Genomic DNA, 23,624 nt, shown 5'->3' on the forward strand with positions numbered 1-23,624 from the left:
AACAGTAATTATAATTTGAGAATCTGCTGTGGACACAACCTGTGATTATATTCGAAAGATATAAAGTTGTAGACTGGTACATGTTATTAATATATTAAAAAAAATATTTTCATTATTCCATGTAAAAGCTGAAATATTAGGTAGATATTTGAAGTTGTAGACTGGTAGTTGTTAATATATTACTTTTAGAAGAATATAAAAATATGAAGTGAAATATATATATGATGGCTTGAAAATCCTTTCTCTACTCTGGATGTATATTTCACACTAGTCATTTTAACAAATACTATCAAACAATTATTCTTTTTTTATTATTTTATTTTTAAGTTAAATTCTATGTTTTTTCAATATTAAATAGTTAAACATGTTTAATATCACAATTTAAATTATTTATTATAGATCTAAAATATAATATATTGATTTTGTGTTGACAACTTTTGGTAAGTTTATAAAATCTCTTTTTGAAAGGAATTATATATATTAAAAAATATTTACTATAAATGTTACTGTGCGATTAAAAATATTTATTTATTATACATTTAAACTATATATAATAATTATTTACAATTATAATGTACAAACTAAAATATTAGTAAGAAAATAACTACAAACCATTGTGTTATATTTAAATGGTTAAATTTAAAATTGAAGATATCTATACACACAAGTTCGAGTTCCTTTCATTTAAATGAATACATATATGTTGATAATTATATACATGACAGTGTGGTAGAAGTTTGTATATACGCACACGTATACAGTATTTATGCATAAGTTGTGAACCATAGATTGAGGAATTGAGATGAAGAAACAGTATTTTATAAGCTTATTGAGTCAAAAATGTGGTTGGTCATGAATGAGTAGTTCAAGGCACTCATGTAAACGACATGAACTTAAAGACAAAGACGTTTCAGCAAAACTTGCCTTTGAATGATCAGGCTTACATTGTTCCTTTTCCTTTCCTACTCACAAAGTTGGGTTTATTCAGTTATTCTACTTCTCATTACATATGCAACTCCACTTTTATAACAAATGTTAGTGCTTTTGGTAATGGAGCAGTTGCATGTGTTGCGTATGTACAAACGGAAATAATAGACTATATAATAAAACTAGTTTTCAAAATCTTATCCTCAAAAATCCTTCCAAAGAAAAACTGCAAATATGACTTCTCCTCTCATCCATGAAATCAAAGGGCAAGCATTTCGGTTCTTGAAGGAAAAGTTTAAAACTGCAAGGCTGGTTCTCACTGATGTTACACCAGTCCAGTTGTAAGTTTTTTTTTCATGACTAGTTTGATCTAAGTGTTATGAGTGGATAGGATGACTCCTCAGAGACAGATTAGTAAGAACCAAAATTGTATTTTCTTAATTTTAAGATTAGTGGGGTGAAAAAAATGTTAATAAGATTTGGAATTGTGTGTGGTACTTGAATTGAATTGTAGAAACCTATAGGAATAAGAAGATTTTTAAAAGTGGTATGATAGACCACATAGAAATTTTTACTATGGTGCAATTGAAGATATGGTCATAGGTGATTTCCAAAACTTGTGAAGTAAGTTTTTCATATTCTAATTGGTGTCTTGAACCTTTGATTTGCATGAAATCTATCAAAAAATGTTAGGCTTTTTCGCAGAGATTTTTCGGTTGTTAATTTGCTTTTATGCATATTATGTTTCCATTTGTGCATAATTTAGAGAAAAAATGTTTTAAATTAATTTTGTATAAGAGTTGAGATATAAAATTCTTCTATTTTATTTATTCGTTTTCTAGTGATTAAAAAAAGTATTTTGTTTCCTAACTAAGCCTCAAACAGAAATTATTACATGGTTTTGAATCGCCACGTGCTTGAGATTTTCAATTTACCAGTAAATGTAACTCGGTTATACATATCACATGGAGATCAGTCGGGATCATGATGTTTCTGAAGCATGCAATAATTCTTGTTTCAACTCAATCATGCTTTTAAGATTTTCAATATTTGCAAATGAAAAAGAGATCCTTCTCCCAAGATAACAAGGACAGCTGAAAAAGATTGAAGTTCTTTCTTATGGAACAAATCATTCTTCAAGTTATTTTTTATTTAAAAATGAAATAAAAATAACCCTTTTTCTTGGGATAGTGTGATTCTTCTGACAAAGAAGGAATATATCATCTACTTACTCCAACAAAGTATCAAAGGAATGTTATAATTCATGAAAAGTGATATAATGAAAAGTGATATATTGAAAAACTTGAATCAGTTTATAACTTTATTTATTTTTTCTAAAAATTCTATTTTATTTTGTAAAATAACATTTTTTCATATTATGAATCAAAAGATTATATACTAAAACAAACAAGTTGCAAATGTATCATTATTTTGCAGAATAAGTCTTTAGGAACATGTACAATTTCATATTTATTAATATATATCAAGATCAAAGTAAAAGATGTGAAACTGTTGAGTAGAAATGAGATAAATTTGAATTATTTGTTTTTGGTGCAATCAAACACTTTATTTCTTACATGTCTGACAATGATTTGTGTGTGTGAGTGTATCTGAAAGAATGACAGAAGAAGCCACCAATGAGAATCCATGGCCACCGAACACACGTACCACGAATGTAATATCACGAGCAGCCTTCGAAGTGGATGAATATGAGAGAATCGTGGAGATTTTGCATCACAGGTTTTGGTTTTCTTATGTCTTCATTTGGTTATTCTAATCTTACTCTTTTGGTTAAGTGTAATAATTGTGATCTAGTTTTGTGGAGAAAACAGGTTTTCGAAATTTGATAAAGGGTATTGGAGAGCCTCATACAAGGCTCTTATATTACTGGAACATCTTCTAACTCATGGACCTAAAAGAGTATCAGAGGAGTTTCAAACTGATGTTCATGTTATTCAAGAGATTGGACAATTTCAGCACATTGATGAGAAAGGGTAGGTGCTCTCTCAACTCAAATATTTTTTTTTGACCTAAACTTTGTAATGATGATTTTTTTTTTTACCTAAACTTTGTAATAATGATATATAGCACAAAAATCGATACGAAACGGATACGGACACGGAGACGGACACGAAAATGTGTATAAACTTTAAAATGTAAGATACGGAGATATAAATTCATATAATTATGAATTATATAAATTGACAATAAAGATTTATGTGTACAAATATGTTTTTGTTTTATTTAGTAAAAAAAAATTTGAGTTTAAAGTTATTGTATAAATTTTTAATAGGATTATAAAAGTAAGAAACAAATTTTTTTGAACAGCCATAAATTTGTTTGAATCATACTAGAATTATCAGAAATTACAAATATGTTTTGAATTTGACACTTCACATGTCTTACGAAAGTCGGTGTATGATAAATGAGTTCGACAAATACATGCCGTTTAAGATAAGTGTCTGAGTCTAATAGATAATGACCCTTGATGCATTGCTTCATTCAACAGGTTCAACTGGGGTTTGAGTGTCAGAAAATTATCAGAAAGAGTATTAAAGCTCTTAAGAAACAAGGATTTTCTGAGAGAAGAAAGAGCAGCAGCACGTCATCTTTCTCATGCAATCAAAGGGTTTGGAAGTTTTAACCATAGAAGCTCAGCAAAAGATGAAAGGTTAAGTGACTTGCCTTCTAAGATTTATGGGAGATGTAACTCTTACTATGATGATCACCAATATGAAAAATATGATTTCACAAGCTTAGGAAAGAAGCTTAGTCTCAAGGATGGAAATAATAGAGACCTTCAAATTATTGAAGACATGGACAACTCAGAGCTCTTAAAGCAAGAAAATGGCTCAAATTCAGCAGACACAGAAGAATATCACCCTTTCAATGATAAAGAGAAACTGACTATTGCTTCCTTGCTTTCTGTGTGATGAGATGTTACAAGAATTTACATAATATATATTACTTGAATTACATGTAAGTTTGGACCAATGTAGAATCAAAGAAAGTGGTATAAATATGTACAAATATATATAGTAGTGACAGTTAATGTTATAATATGATTTGTGATTCTTGAACTGATTGCAAATAGTTAAGGTAAAGAGAAACTCTGGTCACTATTTATGTAAGATAAAATAGTAATGATATATTGAGAATTTTTATTTTATATAATCAATTACAATCATCAATATTATTGTTTATCATTTAATTACAAATTTTCTTTTATTATATATATTTATATCTAAATCAATCACATAAAAAAATACAACTGATTTTCAAACTATCATTTCTCAATGATTCAAAGATTGAAATGAGTCAAACTTATTGAGAAGTAATTTGTATTTTTATAAGATGGAACCCATTATATAGTTCTAATATTTATGAAATTACAATGCCTTTTGAACCATACAGTGATTTTAAGTACTATCCCAATGCTATAAGTTTATTGTCCTGAAAATTTAGTTAATGGTAAACTGAGTAATCTAATAAATGAAGATTATGCATTTGATACAATGTTATATCAATTTTAAAAGATATAGAATACGCTTAAGAAAATTAAATTAACAAAATATATTAAGAAGATATTTCTTATTTTTTTAAAAGAAAATATTAATTCTGTTCATAAATGACTACTTCTTGACTAAGAGGGTAATCAATAATCAATAGTATGTAAATTTATCTTTTCCTCTGTATTAATGTTGTGTATAGCTTCAATCTCCCCATAGTGATGCACACGAAATGGGTGCAACTATGAGTGAATCATGCTTTGACAAAGACAACTTTAGATTATTATGCTTTCTTCCTCTGCCTTTATCAATATTATCTACCATTACTTCTTCACTAATTCTACTTGTTCTCAATAAATAAAATATCTATTTTATTCTTAATCTTTCGGATATTCATATAATATAAATAAAACAGTGTCCAAGGTCAACAAAAAAAGATAAAACACCCTTTTCCCTCTAATTAGGTGGATCCATCTCATTAGGATATGCAACCTTTTTATAAGATTAACTTTCAATTTAGGATCTTTACAATAAAATAAGGCATAATGTTAATTGGGCCTCATTATGCAACCTACCAACCAACCACAAACAGTTGTCCACCACTAAGAACATCTTCAATCCTAACTGAATATGCTCTGTCAGGTTCTTGTAATGCAGGACTGCCAGCAAATATTTGGAAGGAAGAAGAAAGAAAGGTCTTATAATAGCACTAATTGTCAGCAAAGTATTGTTTATAATACAAATAGAATCAATGAAACGGGTGGAAATGAATAGTGAAAAGTAGTATTTTTAATTGATGAAGTCTGTGAAACGTGTATATAAATGAAGTGACTTCAATTGTGTAGATAAAGGTATTTATTGGAGGTTAAAAAGTTGAGGTAGCATATAATAAAGAAGTGCTTGAAGCTTTAATTACAGGCCAACAAAAAAACAAAGCTAATTATATTGGTAGCAACAGTTTTTTAATTCTGGTTATTGTGTGATTTATAGCACTCAATGTAGCAGTTATATTGGAAGAAATAATAAAAGGAGACAAGGCAGAAAATAAATGAAGAGATAAAATTGTAGTTCAAAAGGATGATGGATTATAATTATGCATACAACGAGTACAAGCGTAGTTTAATAATCCAGCTAACTCATAAGGCAGAATGAACCAGTCAAAAACTTGTCAAAGTACATGAAAAGAACTGGACCATTTTCAAAAACAACTCTCCTCACCTTCTGCAAATAAATGACCACTCCAACAAGAGAATAACATGAACGGATAACAAAAGCTAGAATGAAAGGATTACAATCTGCAATGCATTGCTTCCAGACAAATCATCATAGTAGTCTTTCCCTTCAATAAACCTATTTCTTAAAACACTTTAAAAGCACTTTCTGTGAACAATTGATGGACCAGACTCGTCATATTCTGCCTTTGCAATCCACATCTGCACTCAAAACAAGGTTGTGTCAGTCATTATTAGTCATGGAAGAATGCATCTCCCACAGTAACATTCAAAGAAGCAGAGAAGAATAAAGGAAGAGAACAAACCTGCTGGAATGTGCTGAGAGATGCCAAGATGGAACCACCAATCCAGACACTGTACTTCCTCTCAGGTGGTGCTACAACCTTGATCTTCATGCTGCTGGGTGCCAAGGCAGAAATTTCCTTGCTCATTCTGTCAGCAATGCCAGGGAACATGGTTGTTCCTCCTGAAAGGACAATGTTGCCATAGAGGTCCTTCCTGATATCAACATCACACTTCATTATGGAGTTGTATGTGGTCTCGTGAATGCCGGCAGCTTCCATTCCTATCATGGATGGTTGGAACAGAACCTCTGGACATCTGAAACGCTCATCACCAATGGTGATGACCTGTCCATCAGGCAACTCGTAGCTCTTCTCCACAGATGAACTGGTCCTGGCTGTCTCGAGTTCTTGCTCGTAGTCAAGGGCAATGTAGGCCAGCTTTTCTTTAACATCCCTTACAATTTCCCGCTCTGCTGAGGTGGTGAAGGAATAACCACGTTCAGTCAAAATTTTCATCAAGAAATCAGTGAGGTCGCGACCAGCCAGATCGAGGCGAAGGATGGCATGGGGGAGAGCATAACCCTCATAGATGGGGACTGTGTGGCTGACACCATCACCAGAATCCAACACAATACCTGCAGAGAGAAGGCAAATGAATAAACTTGAAATCAATCACCTGATACATGGAAATAGCAGTTTTCAACAATCACAATTCCCAAATGCTTCCCAGTACACCAAATCTGTTCCTTCCCCATTTAGTAATATGTTAAGTGGAATAGTTTGCCCTCAAAAGAATCATTTACAGTTTATTCTAATGTATCTGAAAAATGGAATGTTGAGCATGCAAACTTCTAGATGCTCATTCATGTTCACATTTGTTAATCTCAACTTCAAAGCTCCCACATAAGTTCAAATCATACAACCTGAAGCTAATCAAATCAAACAATTCAAAATTAACTTACCAGTTGTACGACCACTTGCATACAGTGAAAGAACGGCCTGGATGGCAACATACATGGCAGGGGTGTTAAATGTCTCAAACATGATCTGGGTCATCTTTTCACGGTTAGCCTTGGGGTTAAGAGGAGCCTCAGTTAACAGAACTGGATGCTCTTCAGGGGCGACACGAAGTTCATTATAGAAGGTATGATGCCAAATCTTTTCCATATCATCCCAATTGCTCACAATTCCATGTTCAATAGGGTACTTAAGAGTCAAAATACCCCTCTTAGACTGTGCCTCATCACCAACGTATGCATCTTTTTGACCCATGCCAACCATCACACCAGTGTGACGGGGACGACCTACAATGCTGGGAAACACAGCTCGTGGGGCATCATCTCCAGCAAATCCAGCCTACAGAGATTCATTACAATTTATTTCTCAATTTCAAATAAATAACAATTAAAATGATATTCCTATAAACCAAAAGAAGTATGTCAGACAGTTATTATGAAACAAATTTGATACAAAAAGGTAAGAAAACTCCAACATGTACCTTAACCATTCCTGTTCCATTGTCACAAACAAGAGGTTGGATATCCTCAGCGTCTGCCATCTTCTACTTTCTGCAGGATAAATGATTAATATTCAGTACAAGTGCACTGATTCTATAAACACAGCTAATAGAAGATCACGAGGGATATTTAGAATGAGAGAATCACTATGAATAAGTGACATAAATATCCAAAACAAAAAATTCAATGATAAGATCACAATTTAATCATACATTTTTAGCCTAATCAGTTCCAATTAACCTTAATTTTTTTGGTTTATAAACAAAAATTTGTCCAAGAAAAGACATGAACGGAGAGCTAAGCCATTTACAATAAAGCTAAGAAAAGAAGAATATAAGCTGAAATCTTATGCAACCCTTGCACTATTATTGTTCTAATTTTTTTATATTACTTTAGGCAGATTAGTCCCACAGCAAGTCATTTCAAAATAACATATATCAAAGCTAAGGGGTGGGTATATCATGGACAAAGCATCATATGACAAATTGATTATTGGTGTACTGATATAATCTAACACAGCAATATACAATAAAAACCTTGGGAAATTGATTACCGGCAAATACTTAACATAGAAAAGGACTTGTAACCCAAATTGCATGACAGATATAAATGTGTTCCAACAGAGTATATCCCAAATAAAGGTACATACATACTGTAAACATACCCACTCCAACATCCTACATTTTTCAGACAATAGAAGGGATGTTGTTAGAAGAATAAGTTGATGAGACATGCACCATAAGCCATGATAGTCGGTTGTTAGAAAGTTAGGGAACACGTAAAACCTTGCAAATATCCAAAGAAAGGGTCCACAAGCAAAGCATTATTACATTTCCTTTTCGGTATCTCTTCTTTCAATTTTGGGAGAGGGAGGTTCCATACACTTCACCATAATTTAAAACATAACTAATTAATTGCTTCACGGCCAAAAGTAAACTAATACAAATCATTGTGTTCTCTCAACCTCAAACAGCAATCCAGATTCGTCACCTACTCATCTGAAAACAACTTCACACACAACCATGCTCAACAACCACAGATCCATCCCCATCGACCACAAATCTCAAAGAAACAAACACAACGACGCATCATGTAACGATTAAAGCAAGTCAAAATTGCTGTTTTCTTCAAAATAAAAACCATTTCATAAACAACATCCAGATCGATCAATTAAAAAAGACCCAGATTGAGTTTTCTTGAAAAGGAGCTAGTGAAACATAACACAAACCAAGAATCTAACAATAATGCTTCTCACATCCACAAAGTGAGAGAAAAACAAAACTTTCTCACACCCAATGGAAGAAATCGAAATCCAACGACAACCCGATTGAAATCCAGCTACCCAACAAGCAATAAAGGGAGAACGAAGAATGTCCCCCATTGGAATGGAGCAAGAAAGGAAAATTGAAAGCTGAAATGGTAAAACAGAAAAGGAAGAAACAGATCCAAGCAAGATAGAAACGGATCGAAGGTTAGAAACTGACCTTGAGAAGGGAAATGGCGAGGGTGATGGAAGGCAAAGAGGGAGAGAAATGCAGAGCTAGTGATGAGGGAAACGAGAGAGAGAGAGAGAGGTACCAAGAAAAAATGGAAACTGGTATTCAATATAACAAGCATACGATGCAATATCAACCGTTGATTTCTCGTTTTAAATCAAACAATGATTTCCACGGTGCTTCGTTTTATTAGTTTTTGCGCTTCTATTTTTGTTACTGTTTTCTCTCTTTTCCACAAATTTTTTTGCCCTTTTTTTCTCAAGCACGCATTTTTGTCCTCTCGTTTTATCCTTCACTAATAACCATATATCTTATATTTTCTTATTTTATTTAGTTAAGAGATTAATTCTTTTTTAATTTTTCTTATGATAAATAATTGTTTGCGAGATTTTTTTTACAAATAATTAGTGTAAAAAATACTTTATATTGATCATGAATCGAAGGTAAAAATAAAAATAACAACTAAGAATAGAGCAATGGAAGGAAAACAATCTCTTTCCCAGCACAACGAAGATTGTTAAATAAGTAGAATTTCTTTCTGCATAATTTGTAGTCATTAATAACTTAAAATCTTTAATAATTAAAAATATTTATAATTCTGATAAATATCCCTTTTTTGTTAGTTATTAGTTATTGAAGTAAAGTTTAAGTTTTCTTTTGTTTATCTTATTTCTTAAATGCTCTTCTTTTGTTTTCGAGATCATCATCATACATTTTTTCTTTCGTACGAGATTAATTACTCACTAAAATAAATTTGTAATGAATAATAAAATTTGTAAGGAATAACACTGTACAAAAGTAACAGACTAACTTTTGGATTCTGTCAAAACATTAAAATTTTTTATACATCAACAACTTAAAAAAAAAATATGTTTACAATAAAATTATTAAATAAAAACTAATTTAAAAAGAAATAGTTATTATAATAATTAAATTAGAAACTATTTTAGAAACTATAAAAATTATTGATATCTAAATTAGTTTCTATTATTGATAAATAATTTTTAAATTGATATCTAATTAGCAACTAAAGTTTTTCTACTAAATTTAGAATCTAAATAATTGGTAGTTAAAACCTTAGTAGCTAATTAGATACCAATTTAGAAACTATTTATCAATATTAGAAACTAATTTAGGAACCAATAATTTTTTTTAATCTCTAAAATAGTTTTTAATTTAATCATTGTAGTAACTAATTACTTTTGGTCATTGAAATTAGTTTCTATTTAATGATTTTTTTTAATGTATGCATATATTTAATAAAAACAATAAAATAAAAGATAAATTTATATTTAAATAATGTAAAAATTTATTAAAATAATAATATTAGAAGTTACCACATGTAATAAAAAATTGGATTGTCAATAGTTAAAAAAAAAACTAGTACTGCAGGTAAAACCAAATTTATACCAATTTAACCAATTATGTTAAATTGAAAGTTATCTAATATCCAAGGTATAAAAAGGAAAATGGAGAAGAAAAAGAAAAAACACTCATTTCCCTCTAATTATGGAATGACAACAATGATAGATTTTTTTTTATTAAAAATAAAATACTACTATACAACTTGACATTTAAGTTATGCTGACACCTCAAATAACATAACATTGACACCTCAACTATGTTGACAGCTGACACCTGAAATAATAATGACTCACAACAATTGAGAACAATGAAAGGTTCTATGGATGCATTTCGTTAGGATTTGCAACCTTTTGGAAGATTAACTTTTAATTTAGGATCCACTTTACAATAAAATAAGTCCTAATGTTATTTGGGCCCGATTATGCAACTAGCCAACCACAAATAGTTGTCTAGCACTAACAACATCTTCAATCCTAACTCAACATGCTCTGTCAAGTCCCTCAAAATGCAAGACTACCAGCAAATATTTGAAAGCGAAGGAGAAATAAAGCTATATAAAAGTACTAATTGCCAGCAAAGCATTGTGTTTTAAATAATGCAACATACAAGAATAAAAGAAGGGGGTTGAAATGGATAATGAACAGCATTAGTAGTTGAGGTTGTTCGTGACACGTAGATATATGAACTTGGTTGACAAATTATTCAGGCTTTAATTATCTGCAGATAAAGGGATTTATTATAGCTTAAAAAGTTTATTTGCCATATGGCCATATAAATCAAAAGTGCTTCAAACTTTAATTACAGGCCACAAAAAACTGCATTAATTATAGTGGTACCAACACTGTTTATAATGAGCTAATTTAATTCACATGTGTTTGCTGGGAGAATATATATGGTTTATGCATCTATCAGAGTAATCAAATCATGTTTTTAAGGTTGTGCAGGACATCATAAGATCTGTTTTTTTATGTTTATCTATTTTATCTTCATACTTGTTTTGGGCATCAGATAAAATAAAACTATCAGAATTCAGAATAAAGTTGATAAACTTCTGAGTTTCATTTTGCTCTTTAGTTAGATCTTAGGGAGGATGATGATATAACAGAAGCCCATCTTATCAGTTGTTTGATGCAACATCATATTGTATAACGGTAAACAGCAGAGCCAATTTATATTTAATAAATGTAGTAAATTCTAAAATTGGTCTTTTGAATACCAAATTAAAACAGCATTAAAACATTACTGTAAAACACCACTATATCAGTTTTCCAAATATTTTGGCCACTAAATTAGTCCTCCAAAAATTTAAAACATACCCGCACAAACAAAACTCCAAAAAAACTAATCCAAACTGAATCCTTTGTAGTTTTTGCATATCAGACTACTGATAGTTAACTTTAAGCCCCAAAGCTTGGTATCTCACAATAAAAGGAATTCACAGAGGAGATGATCATTCTTTCTCATCAAGTTTCTGCTTGGTCCTATCAACTCCATCGACAGGAGGCAATGTTTACAAAGAAAAGAATGAGTCAACAACATTACAGAAAAAAGATCTAGACACTCTAGATTGCACCCTAGGTACTATAGTATAAGTGAAAACAGATGACACGAACCTTAAGGGAGAGTATAACAGTTAGATGTCCATGAATTTTTATTCGAGTTTGTATCAATGTTTTGTAATATTTTAAAATATTATATCAATTATAAATTAATTTAATAATGATAGAATCTCATAACTAATGCATCTTGATTTCTTCCTTCTATGGGACGTAAGCATAAATCGGTCATCAAAACCTAATGCTGCAAGACAGAGCGACAATACTTCAAGAACAATATTGTTTTCATCGGAAATAAGTGTCGTGCCGCCGGTGGTAGAGGCGGTGGAAATGGCGGACCAGACGTCGACTTGGAAGATGTAAATGACTCAATTTTTGTCAAACTCACCATTTTAGATTAGTATTTATTTTTCTTTCGTAATGTGTTTAGAGTTATGTAGGTCATATATATATATATAATATTCTATGTTCATTCGGTTCTAATAATAAAAAAAAAAAATGAAACACAAATGTAAATTATGGCTAGCTTCAGTATAATTACAGCTACATGCGTCGAACACCAATTATTACTATTTCCTAATTTTGTTATTAAATTTTTATTTTTTTCATATTTTAAAAATAATATATTTTAATTTAAAAATATGTAATAAAATATGAGCATAACTTAAAAAATACATCATACATCATCATTTTCTTACTTGGTTAATGGTAATATATGTGGAAAAAACTTTTCATAAATATCTATTGAAAAGAAAAAGAAATCATTAATTAAAATTAATTTATACTCAAATTCTCTCTCTCTCTCTCTCTCTCTCTCTCTATATATATATATATATATATATTGAAAAGCATGTACTTATGTATAAGATAAACTTTACTCATAAAAAAATCATTTCAATTTTTTTTAAATTTATCTCTTTATAAGTATTTTTGAATAATCTCATTTTAAACCTGTTTTCAACCAAAAATATGGTAGTCTAATATTTTAAAAAACATAGATAATAAAATTTACAATCATAATAATTTAATAATAAAACATGACATTAAAACTTGATACTGTAATTCGGCTTTTCTTATTCAGAAAATCAATGAAAATTTTATTTGATTGTACAAACTGCTCTTGTTCTATGCTCTTCTGTATATGTAATGATAAGCTTCTTCGGTTTTCGATACCAATCTTGGATTCCCTTTTGGTTCTGTGCTCAATGATGCTGTTCCCTTTTGGTGTAATCTTAGGTGAGTTGGTTACTGTTTTTAATACTTTCAGGATTTTGATAATTGTTGGATACCTGACATAGCAAACTGAAAATGCACTTAAGCCTTGTTTTTGTAGGCTTTTTCTGTAATCACTTATTTAAGGAGAAGAGATTAAGAGGGTAAAATGAATTATACTTCTCTCAGAAGTTAAAATCAACTCATGATTTCAACTTTTGGAGAAGTCATATGAGAGGACTTCAAAAAAAGTTTTATAAGTTGATTTTAACTAATGGGAAAAACTCGATTCATTTTACCTTTTTATTTTCTTGTCTGAAAAGTACTTGTAGAGATATATATTTTCAAACAAGGCCTTAGTTGTGGAATGTATAGTACCATTCATAGAAATTATGTGGAATGTATACTATACTACAATTATTTTTGTGTTTATGCTTTTGCTGATACCTAATTAATTTATTTCCAACCATCATTTTACCCATGCAGGGACCGCTACAACATTGCAACTAAACCAGACAAAATTTTATCTGTTGTTATGATAGTCTTGGCCGTCTTCTCTAACGTGGTGGCTATATACAGTGATGCTATGCCTTGATCAAGCAGAATCAAACTAAGCGACCCTGATGACCAGTGACCCTGATGCAGTTGATGCTTCATAAGCAACTAAGTTTCTCAATAACACTTCACTGTTTACGTCTAAACCAATTGTTGGAAGGTACAGTGTTACTGTTTTTACATCAAATCCAATGGTCGATATGTCTCCATTGGTGGTCATGAAACAAACCCCAGACTTTGAGAGTTCTGTGACTGAAGGAATTGCAATTTCCTCCATCAAGGGTGGTTTGTTGGTGGCATTATCTGAGCTTAAATTCCCATTTTCTGCTGTGCTTGCTTCTTTATCTTCGGAGAAAAATAAGTATTCAACAGGTTGCTTAATAAGTCCTACTCCAGGAAGGTTAGAAATTATAGTCCAAGGCAACCAAGTGATAACTTTCATGGTTCTACATTGCTGGAATTTCTTAATTAAGTTTACAAATGCTGTAACCAATTTTGAAAGAAAGCTCCAAATCTCACATAGAAATTGCTTAGCATAGTTTAAGAATGATTCTTCATTGTCCTCATTATCTTTGTGTTGATCCTCTAACTGGACTACATCTGATTGTTCTTCCAATTTAGGCACAATCATAGCATACAAAAAATCTAGCAAATCTGCAGACTGAGACAATGATCTCTAAATAATCCTTCTCTATCACCTTGAAAGGAGAAAGTTGTTTCCACAATCCTATCAACATGGCAACCAACATGTCATCTGCTAATTCCATTGATGAGAATTTGAACTCCAACAGCTTTCTCAACACAAATAGTGGAATCTGATTTTCAAGCATTAATATGTCCTTCAAGATTGCATTATGAGCAATTCTCCTCCCGGCATAATCCATGAAGTGAGACATTCTTGATGAAACTCCTGGTATCATCAGTGTTCCATCTTGAATGGTATAAACTTGAAGAAATTTATTAAGTTGTTATTTCTGTTACTCTGTTTTTGTTTAACAGAGTCTTATATATATATATATTTATTCTTTTTCAGGTATGATATAATAAAATACAATTCTCTTTCTTCTTCATTCTCTTCTCTTACTTTCTCCCTTTTCCACCGCTTCCACTGTTTTCTTCCACCACATCATGCGTGTCATGGCATACCACTGCCCTCTGTCTCAGAAGGCTAAGCACACCCAAGAAGGTTGCAGCACTGTGGTGTGAGTTATAAGAAAAACCAGAATCCAATACATGAAGACCAGAATCCAATATGGTATCAGCGCGGGTTAAAGTCCCGCTCTGCTTCCGCTCTTTCCTTTGTTCCTATTTCTGGGATTTTTTTTTTTGTGTGATTCGTGATGGAAACTAACTCTGACAGTGGCAAAGATTCCACTTCCGAATTCAAGCAGTAACCAAGATCCCACACAGAACCCAAGCAGCCCTTATTATCTACATCCTGGAGAAAATCCAGGAACGGTTTTAATCAATCTTGCTAATGGAGCCTTTACCTAGTATAATGCAAGACTACCAGCAAATATTTGAAAGCGAAGGAGAAATAAAGCTATATAAAAGTAATTATTGCCAGCAAAGCATTGTGTTTAAAATAATACAACACACAAGAATAAAAGAAGGGGGTTGAAATGGATAAAGAACAGCATTAGTAGTTGAGGTTGTTCGTGAAACGTAGTTAGATGAACTTGGTTGACAAATTATTCAGGCTTTAATTATCTGCAGATAAAGGGATTTATTATAGCTTAAAAAGTTTATTTGCCATATGGCCATATAAATCAAAAGTGCTTCAAACTTTAATTACAAGCCACAAAAAAACTGCATCAATTATAGTTTATAATGAACTAATTTAATTCACACGTGTTTGCTGGGTGAATATACATGGTTTATGCATCTATCAGAGTAATCAAATCATGATTTTTAAGGTTGTGCAGGACATCATAAGATCTGTTTTTTTAATGTTTATCTATTTTATCTTCATACTTGTTTTGGGCATCAGATAAAATAAAACTATCAGAATTCAGAATAAAGTTGATAAACTTCTGAGTTTCATTTTGCTCTTTAGTTAGATCTTAGGGAGGATGATGATATAACAGAAGCCCATCTTATCAGTTGTTTGATGCAACATCATATTGTATAACGGTAAACAGCAGAGCCAATTTATATTTAATAAATGTAGTAAATTCTAAAATTGGTCTTTTGAATACCAAATTAAAACATCATTAAAACATTACTGTAAAACACCACTATATCAGTTTTCCAAATATTTTGGCCACTAAATTAGTCCTCCAAAAATTTAAAACATACCCGCACAAATAAAACTCCAGAAAAAATGATATTCTAATCCAAACTGAATCCTTTGTAGTTTCTGCATATCAGACTACTGATAGTTAAATTTAAACCCCACAGCTTGGTATCTCACAATAAAAGGAATTCACAGGGGAGAGGATCATTCTTTCTCATCAGGTTTCTGCTTGGTCCTATTAACTCCATCGGCAGGAGGCAATGTCTACAAAGAAAAGAATGAGTCAAAAACATTACAGAAAAAAGATCTAGACCCTCTAGATTGCACCCTAGGTACTATAGTATAAGTGATAACAGATGACACGAACCTCAAGGGAGTATAACAGTTAGATGTCCATGTTTTTTTATTCAAGAGTTTCTATCAATGGTTTTGCACTTCAGTATCTATGATGCAATATAGGGAAAATTTAAATTCATACACTATAAGGATTTTGTGAACAAGTATAAATGTGTCTGAATGTACTACTACTACAACTTCAATATTTTCACTACAATATTTGCATTGAGTGTCTTGAATGTATGGTCATCGTACAAAATAATAGTTAGCAATAATTTCAACTGTGCATATGGCTTTTTGACAATTTAAAAAAAAAAGGCATTTCAAATAACATTGGTTTCAATCAAGCACATTAGCTCCCTGTGTGTTAAAACATATACTAGGCATTTAAAGTTTAAAGTTCAACAACTGAAAAAACACACATAACTTGCGCGTATTGTCATATTTCAAACTCAACACTGAATAAAGAGGGTACTATTGCTGAAGGCCATGAAAAAGTTAGATTAAAAACTTACAAGATTAGGCTTATAGATATTGTGAACAACAGAAGCACCAGCAAGAAGAGAAAAGACAACAACCACACAGGACCAGGCCAGTGACGGAGTCCCTGTCGGCTGCCTTCCACCACCGAATTTTCTATTCATCCTCACAAAATATTCAAAGCTCGGACCACACTAGACCTTCAAATATTGAGACACATCATGTAAACATAAATTGCCAACTGAAAAACCTAACCTTATTGTTAAAATACAAACACAAATTCAAAAAGTCAGAAAATTTGCCACGGGATATCCACACAAACTAAATTAATTGCACACACAATTCCAAGTTAACAGAATAAACCCCACAAACAGGAATAAAAGACAATGGCAGGTAAAAGAGAGCAAACATAGCCAAGAATAAGTGGGCTAGGATTCTAGGAAACAGCAGAAGCTGTGGTTCAAACCTGGTTGTCAAACTCGCGAGTCAACTCGCTGACTCGTCCGAGTTTACGTTTTCACCCACCTAACCGAGTTAACTCGGTAGTAAAATCGAATTTTGAGTAAATTCGCGAGTGTGCTCCGAGTTTGGCGAGTTCAGCTAGATTTTCGTTTTAACCCAAAACGAAGTCGTTCCTAAGTGGAAAATGAAATGAAATAAACTCACCTGGATTCGCGTTTCGTTTTTGGGTTCACGTCTGTTTTTGTGTTACTGCGTCTTCTCTGAACGAGTGCGGAGGTCGCGCGGAAGTGGCGATTCGACGGTGGTCGCGTGGTGCTGTTTTGGTGGTTGATGGTGCTGTCTTTTGGGTGTGCATTGCATATGTTATTTAGGGAATTAGGTTTTGTTTTTTTTAATTGAGCTGTATTAAATTGAGTTTTTTTTATTTATTTAAGGGAGATGATATATTGCCCCTAAAGTAAATATATTCATCCTAAATAATATATTAATTATTTTTAATTTAAAATGTTATTATATTATCATAAAAAGTTATTTAAATCTAAAAATGTATTCATAAATCAAAATTTAGAAAATTAAAAAAACTGCTATAAAAATTCAAATTAAACTATATTTTATTTTGTATAGTTGTTCTATTTAAAAGTTAAAAATGACTTTTTCGTATTTTTACCTAAGACATTTAGTGCAAAAAAATGATAAAGGTTATTATTTGAAAGAAATTATTGAATTGGATCCAATTTCATTTTAAAAAAAACTTTCTATCAGCAACCCTAACTAACATCTTGAAACCATAATGTGAAGCACTAGATCAATATCAGAATAAAAAACAACAAAATTAATTTATTCTCTAACCATTCATCCAATATGTCATGTTTTAAGTTGGTGAATTGCGCATGTAAATTAAAAATTAATGGTTGAATTAATATAGTCATTATAAAATAAAATATAATCATATTCGCAGTATAAACCAGATGAAAGAAATGATTGTTCAATTAGTTGATACAATTTGTTTGAAAAAACAAATTAGTTAGTTTATTTCTTTTGTATATTTTAAATGTATTCAAACATAAGTGTCAACACAACAATCTGTTATCAATCTGCCATCAAACGGTGTCAACACAACAATCTGTCATCAAACGAAATACTTTTGTTTTTAACTTTGGTGGTGGTACATTTAATGTGTCTCTTCCCACTATTAAACATAAGGTTTTCAAAGTCAAGACACTCATCTCGACAGATGGATATTGACTAGGGATGACAATGCGGTCGGATCCGTTTCACATAAACTCGTCCCGCATTTAGCCACAAAATACTTTGAATTTACATATTCTTCCGGTCCTTTACCCTTTCTTTTCGTAAGATGAGCGCATTGTACCGTGACCATATTGGTTGAACCATTATACATTGAGGTAGATAGTTTATTTCAAGGCATTGATTTGTGTTCTTCAATAGCTCGTGCAAAATTTGAAGAAATCACTATGGAGCTATTTGAAAAATGTATGGAGATCGTAGATAGGTGTCTTACGGATGCTAAGATAGACAAAAGCAGTGTACATGATTTAATGACCCGAAAGACTTAGCTCGACATGGGCTTGGATCGGCTTGACTAGACATTGGCATGGGCCAACTCAGCTCGATATCGGCCCTGACCGACTCAGGTCGACTCAATATCGGCCACTCAACTCGACTTGGTCCAGGGTTGACTCGGCTCGACTTTGACCCAAAATGACTTCATTCGACTTGGTCCCGGACAACTAATGTTTTTTTTTCAAACAAATTGTACTGAACTAGTTGAACCATAATTTCTTTACACATACTTGACGAACTTAAAACATTACTTGATAGTACATATTGAATGTTTGGAGTTAGGGTTAGGACTGCTGAAAGTTTTTTTCAAATGAAATTGGATCTCTGAATTCAATAATTTCGTTCAAATAATAACCTTTATCATTTTTTTCTATGATTTTGAATCTACATGTAAAATTACGAAAGGGAACTTTTAAATAGAACAAAGATACAAGATAAAATATATTTTAATTTGAATTTTCATAACACTTTTTTGAATTTTCTAAATTTTGATTTATGAATACATTTTTAAATTTAAATTTTCAAAACACTTTTCTGAATTTTTGTCAAGATTTATTTTCTAAAATATATTTCTAAATTTGGTTTTTGGAGTAGAACACAAAAATCTATTATAGAGTTCATTTTACAAAATATATTTTTTAATTCCATAATTCTAATTTCATAATGAATGAAAATTTTAATATTTCCAAATTGAATTAGTGCATGTTCAAAATCACTTGGGGTGCACCAAAATGCAAATAAAGCTAAATTATTATTAACATTCTTACTTTCCTTTAAGAGACATTTGTAAATACTTATTGTTTTCTTTTAAGTATTGGACAACTTTTCTTGTTCACACGTAATAAAACACACGCTTTATAACTTTTTATAGTAATATAATAATATTTTAAATTAAAAATAATTAATATATTATTTAGGATGAATATATTTACTATTTAGGGGCAATATATCATCTCCCTTAAATAAATAAAAAAACCCAGTTTAATACAACTCAATTAAAAAAAAACGACCTAATCCCTACCTACATTTTTATTTAATGTAATTTAATGTTATTTTCTTATTTAATGTCATTGTCTTCTCTCAAGTTCAATAAGAAAAACAATTTGAAAAATATAACGGAGAAAAATGGTATAAAAATTGAGAAAAAAAACTCAATAAACAATAATTATTAGAGTAAAAATGAGAATTTTCAAAGAGATATGTATATACTCATAAATATTTTTTTTATTTTTAAAAAAAGTTAATTTGTAATAAAAACAAAAAGAATTAAATCTATGTGGTTTAGAAAATATTTTATTTGGCATTGTTTCTGTTTATCATTTAAATCCATTTTTTTTAAAAAAAAATCTTCAAATAAATATTGCAAATATTTTTTCTATCTATTGCAAATATTTATCAAAGGTACTTATTTTTAGTATCTTACATTATTAAAATGATTTTGTCATTATCTTTTTTATCTATTTCCATAATCAAACTCACATTTTAATACAAAACATTATTATACACAACAATAACTTTCTTATAATTTTTCAAAAATCTTTTTTAAACATATCAAAACACAATAAGAAAATGATAATTAACTGTATTAATGATACTTCAAAATTACTAATAATACCTTCTAAATAATATTATTGAAAACAAAAAAAACAAAGATGTAATTTAAAATTTATCTCTCTCTCACTATATATATTTTTAGTTATATTTATTTTATTATATACGTAGTTTAAATATTTTATATCTATTGTTTTTTTTTAAAATTCTGTATTGTTATAAAAGATAGAAAGTTATTGATGAATTTGTTACCTTTATTAATTTTATATATCTTATTTAGAAAGAAGCGAAAAGAGAGAGAAAAATATATATTTTATTAAGAATTGTTGCTCAGTTTACACTCTATTAAGTATTATATTTATATAACATGAAAATATAACATTGAATATTATATTTATATAACAAACATAAAAGATAAATCTTAAAAGTAACGATTACAGAAAATTATAACTGATAAACAATTGACAATTTAAAATATTATATCATTTATATCTATTAACCTTCTCAAATAACAACCTAAACCTACATTCTTTTAGTTTTCCAAGACACTCTGTTGATAGTGTAACTTCTCTTTATGTAAGTATAAAAATCAACCCTTTCATCTTAATCCATATTCTCATATTCTTCTAGATCTCAGTTTTCATTCACATAAAGAAAAATGTCCAAGGACAATAAGGGATTGGCCATAGGAATAGACCTTGGCACAACATACTCGTGTGTTGCAGTATGGCAGCAACAACATAATAGAGTGGAGATCATCCATAATGATCAAGGTAACAAGACCACTTCTTCCTGTGTCTTTTACCGACCATCAAAGGTTGATAGGAGATGCCGCAAAAAATCAGGCTGCTATGAATCCAGAGAACACCATCTTCGGTATATGTTCTCTACTATTACTTTTTTTCCTTTGTTCAAACTTTACGCTAGAAAACTAGACTATCTATCAAAATAATATTTGTAACTCTTGTAGATGCTAAGAGGCTAATAGGTAGGAAGTATAGTGACCAAATTGTTCAAAAAGATAAAATGTTGTGGCCGTTTAAGATTGTTGCCGGTGTCAATGACAAGCCCATGATTTCTGTCAAGTACAAGGGTCAGGAGAAGAACCTTTGTGCGGAAGAAGTATCATCCATGGTCCTCTCAAAGATGCGGGACACTGCAGAGGCATACTTGCAAAAACCTGTGAAGAAAGCAGTGATTACTGTACCTGCCTATTTCAATGATTCTCAGCGCAAAGCCACCATGGATGCTGGTGCTATTATCGGCCTCAATGTTATTGGTATGATCAATGAACCCACTGCTGCAGCAATTGCATATGGTCTTGATAACAGAAATGATTGGGTTGGAGGGCGAAATATTTTTGTTTTTGACTTTGGTGGTGGTACATTTGATGTGTCTCTTCTCACTGTTAAGGGGAAGGTATTCAAAGTCAAGGCCACTGCAGGGAACACTCATCTTGGGGGAGAGGACATTGATAACAGAATGGTGAACTACTTTGTAAGGGAGATGAAAAGAAAAAATAAAGTGGACATAAGTGGGAATCCACGAGCCCTAAGGAGGTTGAAAAGTGCTTGCGAGAAAGCAAAAAGGACACTCTCATATAATGTTACTACAAACATTGACCTGGATAGTTTATTTCAAGGCATTGATTTGTGTTCTTCAATATCTCGTGCCAAATTTGAAGAAATCAATATGGAGCTTTTTGAAGAGTGTATGGAGACAGTAGATAGGTGTCTTAGGGATGCTAAGATGGACAAAAACAGTGTGCATGATGTTGTCCTTGTTGGTGGTTCTTCTAGGATTCCCAAAGTGCAGCAGCTACTGCAAGACTTTTTCAATGGGAAAGATCTTTGCACGAGCTTAAACCCTGATGAGGCTGTTGCTTACGGTGCAGCTGTGCAGGCTGCTTTGTTGAGTGAAGGCATTAAGAATGTTCCTGACCTGGTTGTGTTGGATATTACACCACTGTCACTTGGTAGGAGTATTGTAGGGGATATCATGAGCGTTGTCATTCCTAGGAATACTACTATTCCTGTAAAGAGATCGAAAGAATATCACACAATTGAAGACAATCAATCCTCAACCCTAATTGAGGTCTATGAGGGCGAGAGAACTAGAGCCACGGATAATAATTTGTTGGGTTCTTTTGTTCTTTCTGGATTTCCTCCAGCTCCTCGTGGCTATCCTAGCTGGGTAACTTTTGCACTAAATGAAAATGGCATTCTATCCATTTCTGCTGAGGATAAAGCTGGAAATAGGAATGAAATTACAATAACCAATGAGAAAGGAAGATTAACAGCTGCAGAAATAAGTATAAAGATTCAAGAAGCAGAAAATTACAAATCTGAAGATGAAAAGTTTCTTAAGAAAGCCAATGCAATGAATGATTTAGATTATCATGTTTACAAGATCAGAAAGGCATTAAAGAAAGAGGATATCGATTCAAAGTTGAGCTCAAAAGAAAAGGAAAATATCAGTTCTACTATGTCTAGAGCCATGGATATGCTTGATGATCGAAATCAAATCGAAGATTTAGTTGCTGTCGAAGACTGTCTGAAAGAGCTTCAAGTAATCTTTGAAAGAATTATGTCCTTTTTCTAATTTCGTTTTCAATTAGTATTTTGTTTCATAATTTAGTCTCCAATTAGATTTAAAATAAGTATGTTAATTTTTTTATCCAGAAAATTATTTAGGTCAAATTCAAACTAATTTTATGTTTTTTTATGTAACTATAATTCATTGAAATTTACAATTATTTGACAAATCTTCATTTATATATATGCGAATTATTTAATGCTAATGAATCATCATTTATTGAAAGGTCTTTTAAAACATGTATATAAAAATTATGTTAATTGTTATTATACTTAAAAAAAATATACTATTTAGTAGTTCCATATTGATAAGTCCTTTTAGCATTTTATTATTGATTGAAAATTATTAAAAAACATAACTTTTTAGTGAATTTTACTTTAATTTAATTACTTGTGTCTTTATTGATATTTATTATTTTTTACTTATATTGTATTATTTACCTTTATTAAAATAAAGTTTCATTTAACTAACTATTATAATTGTATTATAGTTAATTAAAATTCATAAAAGTAAATATTTCCTAAAATAAAAATTATATTTTAAATCAATGATATATAATTTATATTATAATACAAATTAATTTAAGTTAATGGATATTTTTTTAAAATATTAAAATTTAATTAAAAAAATAAAGGTAGAAATAATTAATTAAAAGGAATAAAATCTTAAAATAGTACATTTAGTCTTCCGTAGTTTAATTTTACTTTACAGTCTTCCGTAGTTTAAA

General features: G+C 30.9%; 2 protein-coding genes, 1 long non-coding RNA gene and 2 pseudogenes across 4 annotated transcripts; 2 read left to right on the forward strand and 3 right to left on the reverse strand.

Moving 5' to 3' along the window:
• The first annotated feature begins 1,131 nt into the window (after nucleotides 1-1,131).
• Nucleotides 1,132-4,007, forward strand: LOC137827061 (epsin-3-like). Its single transcript, XM_068633270.1, has 4 exons — nucleotides 1,132-1,268; nucleotides 2,545-2,667; nucleotides 2,760-2,921; nucleotides 3,437-4,007. Exons 1-4 carry the CDS (start codon nucleotides 1,162-1,164, stop codon nucleotides 3,858-3,860), a joined length of 816 nt encoding a protein of 271 aa, XP_068489371.1. The 5' UTR covers nucleotides 1,132-1,161; the 3' UTR covers nucleotides 3,861-4,007.
• A 1,491-nt stretch (nucleotides 4,008-5,498) lies between these two features.
• Nucleotides 5,499-9,237, reverse strand: LOC137824113 (actin-11). Of its 2 annotated transcripts, none has more exons than XM_068629571.1 (5): nucleotides 8,954-9,237; nucleotides 7,451-7,520; nucleotides 6,915-7,308; nucleotides 5,974-6,587; nucleotides 5,499-5,869 (listed from the first exon to the last, which is right to left on the reverse strand). In XM_068629571.1, exons 2-5 carry the CDS (start codon nucleotides 7,508-7,510, stop codon nucleotides 5,804-5,806), a joined length of 1,134 nt encoding a protein of 377 aa, XP_068485672.1. In that variant the 5' UTR covers nucleotides 7,511-7,520; nucleotides 8,954-9,237; the 3' UTR covers nucleotides 5,499-5,803. The 2 variants fall into 2 exon arrangements, with proteins under 2 accessions (XP_068485672.1, XP_068485673.1); XM_068629572.1 differs by having other exon boundaries at nucleotides 5,502-5,874; nucleotides 8,954-9,100.
• A 4,344-nt stretch (nucleotides 9,238-13,581) lies between these two features.
• Nucleotides 13,582-14,612, reverse strand: LOC137824114 (putative UPF0481 protein At3g02645; annotated as a pseudogene).
• A 1,164-nt stretch (nucleotides 14,613-15,776) lies between these two features.
• Nucleotides 15,777-17,551, reverse strand: LOC137824115 (uncharacterized). The gene is made up of 3 exons (XR_011083214.1): nucleotides 17,372-17,551; nucleotides 16,741-16,905; nucleotides 15,777-16,153 (listed from the first exon to the last, which is right to left on the reverse strand). It is a non-coding gene; the product is annotated as an uncharacterized lncRNA (long non-coding RNA).
• Nucleotides 17,552-20,960: 3,409 nt separating this feature from the next.
• On the forward strand, nucleotides 20,961-22,903 carry LOC137823455 (heat shock 70 kDa protein 4-like; annotated as a pseudogene).
• Nucleotides 22,904-23,624: the final 721 nt, after the last annotated feature.

The sequence above is a fragment of the Phaseolus vulgaris genome, chromosome 8 (genome assembly GCF_000499845.2).
Source record: "Phaseolus vulgaris cultivar G19833 chromosome 8, P. vulgaris v2.0, whole genome shotgun sequence".
Lineage (NCBI taxonomy): Eukaryota > Viridiplantae > Streptophyta > Magnoliopsida > Fabales > Fabaceae > Phaseolus > Phaseolus vulgaris.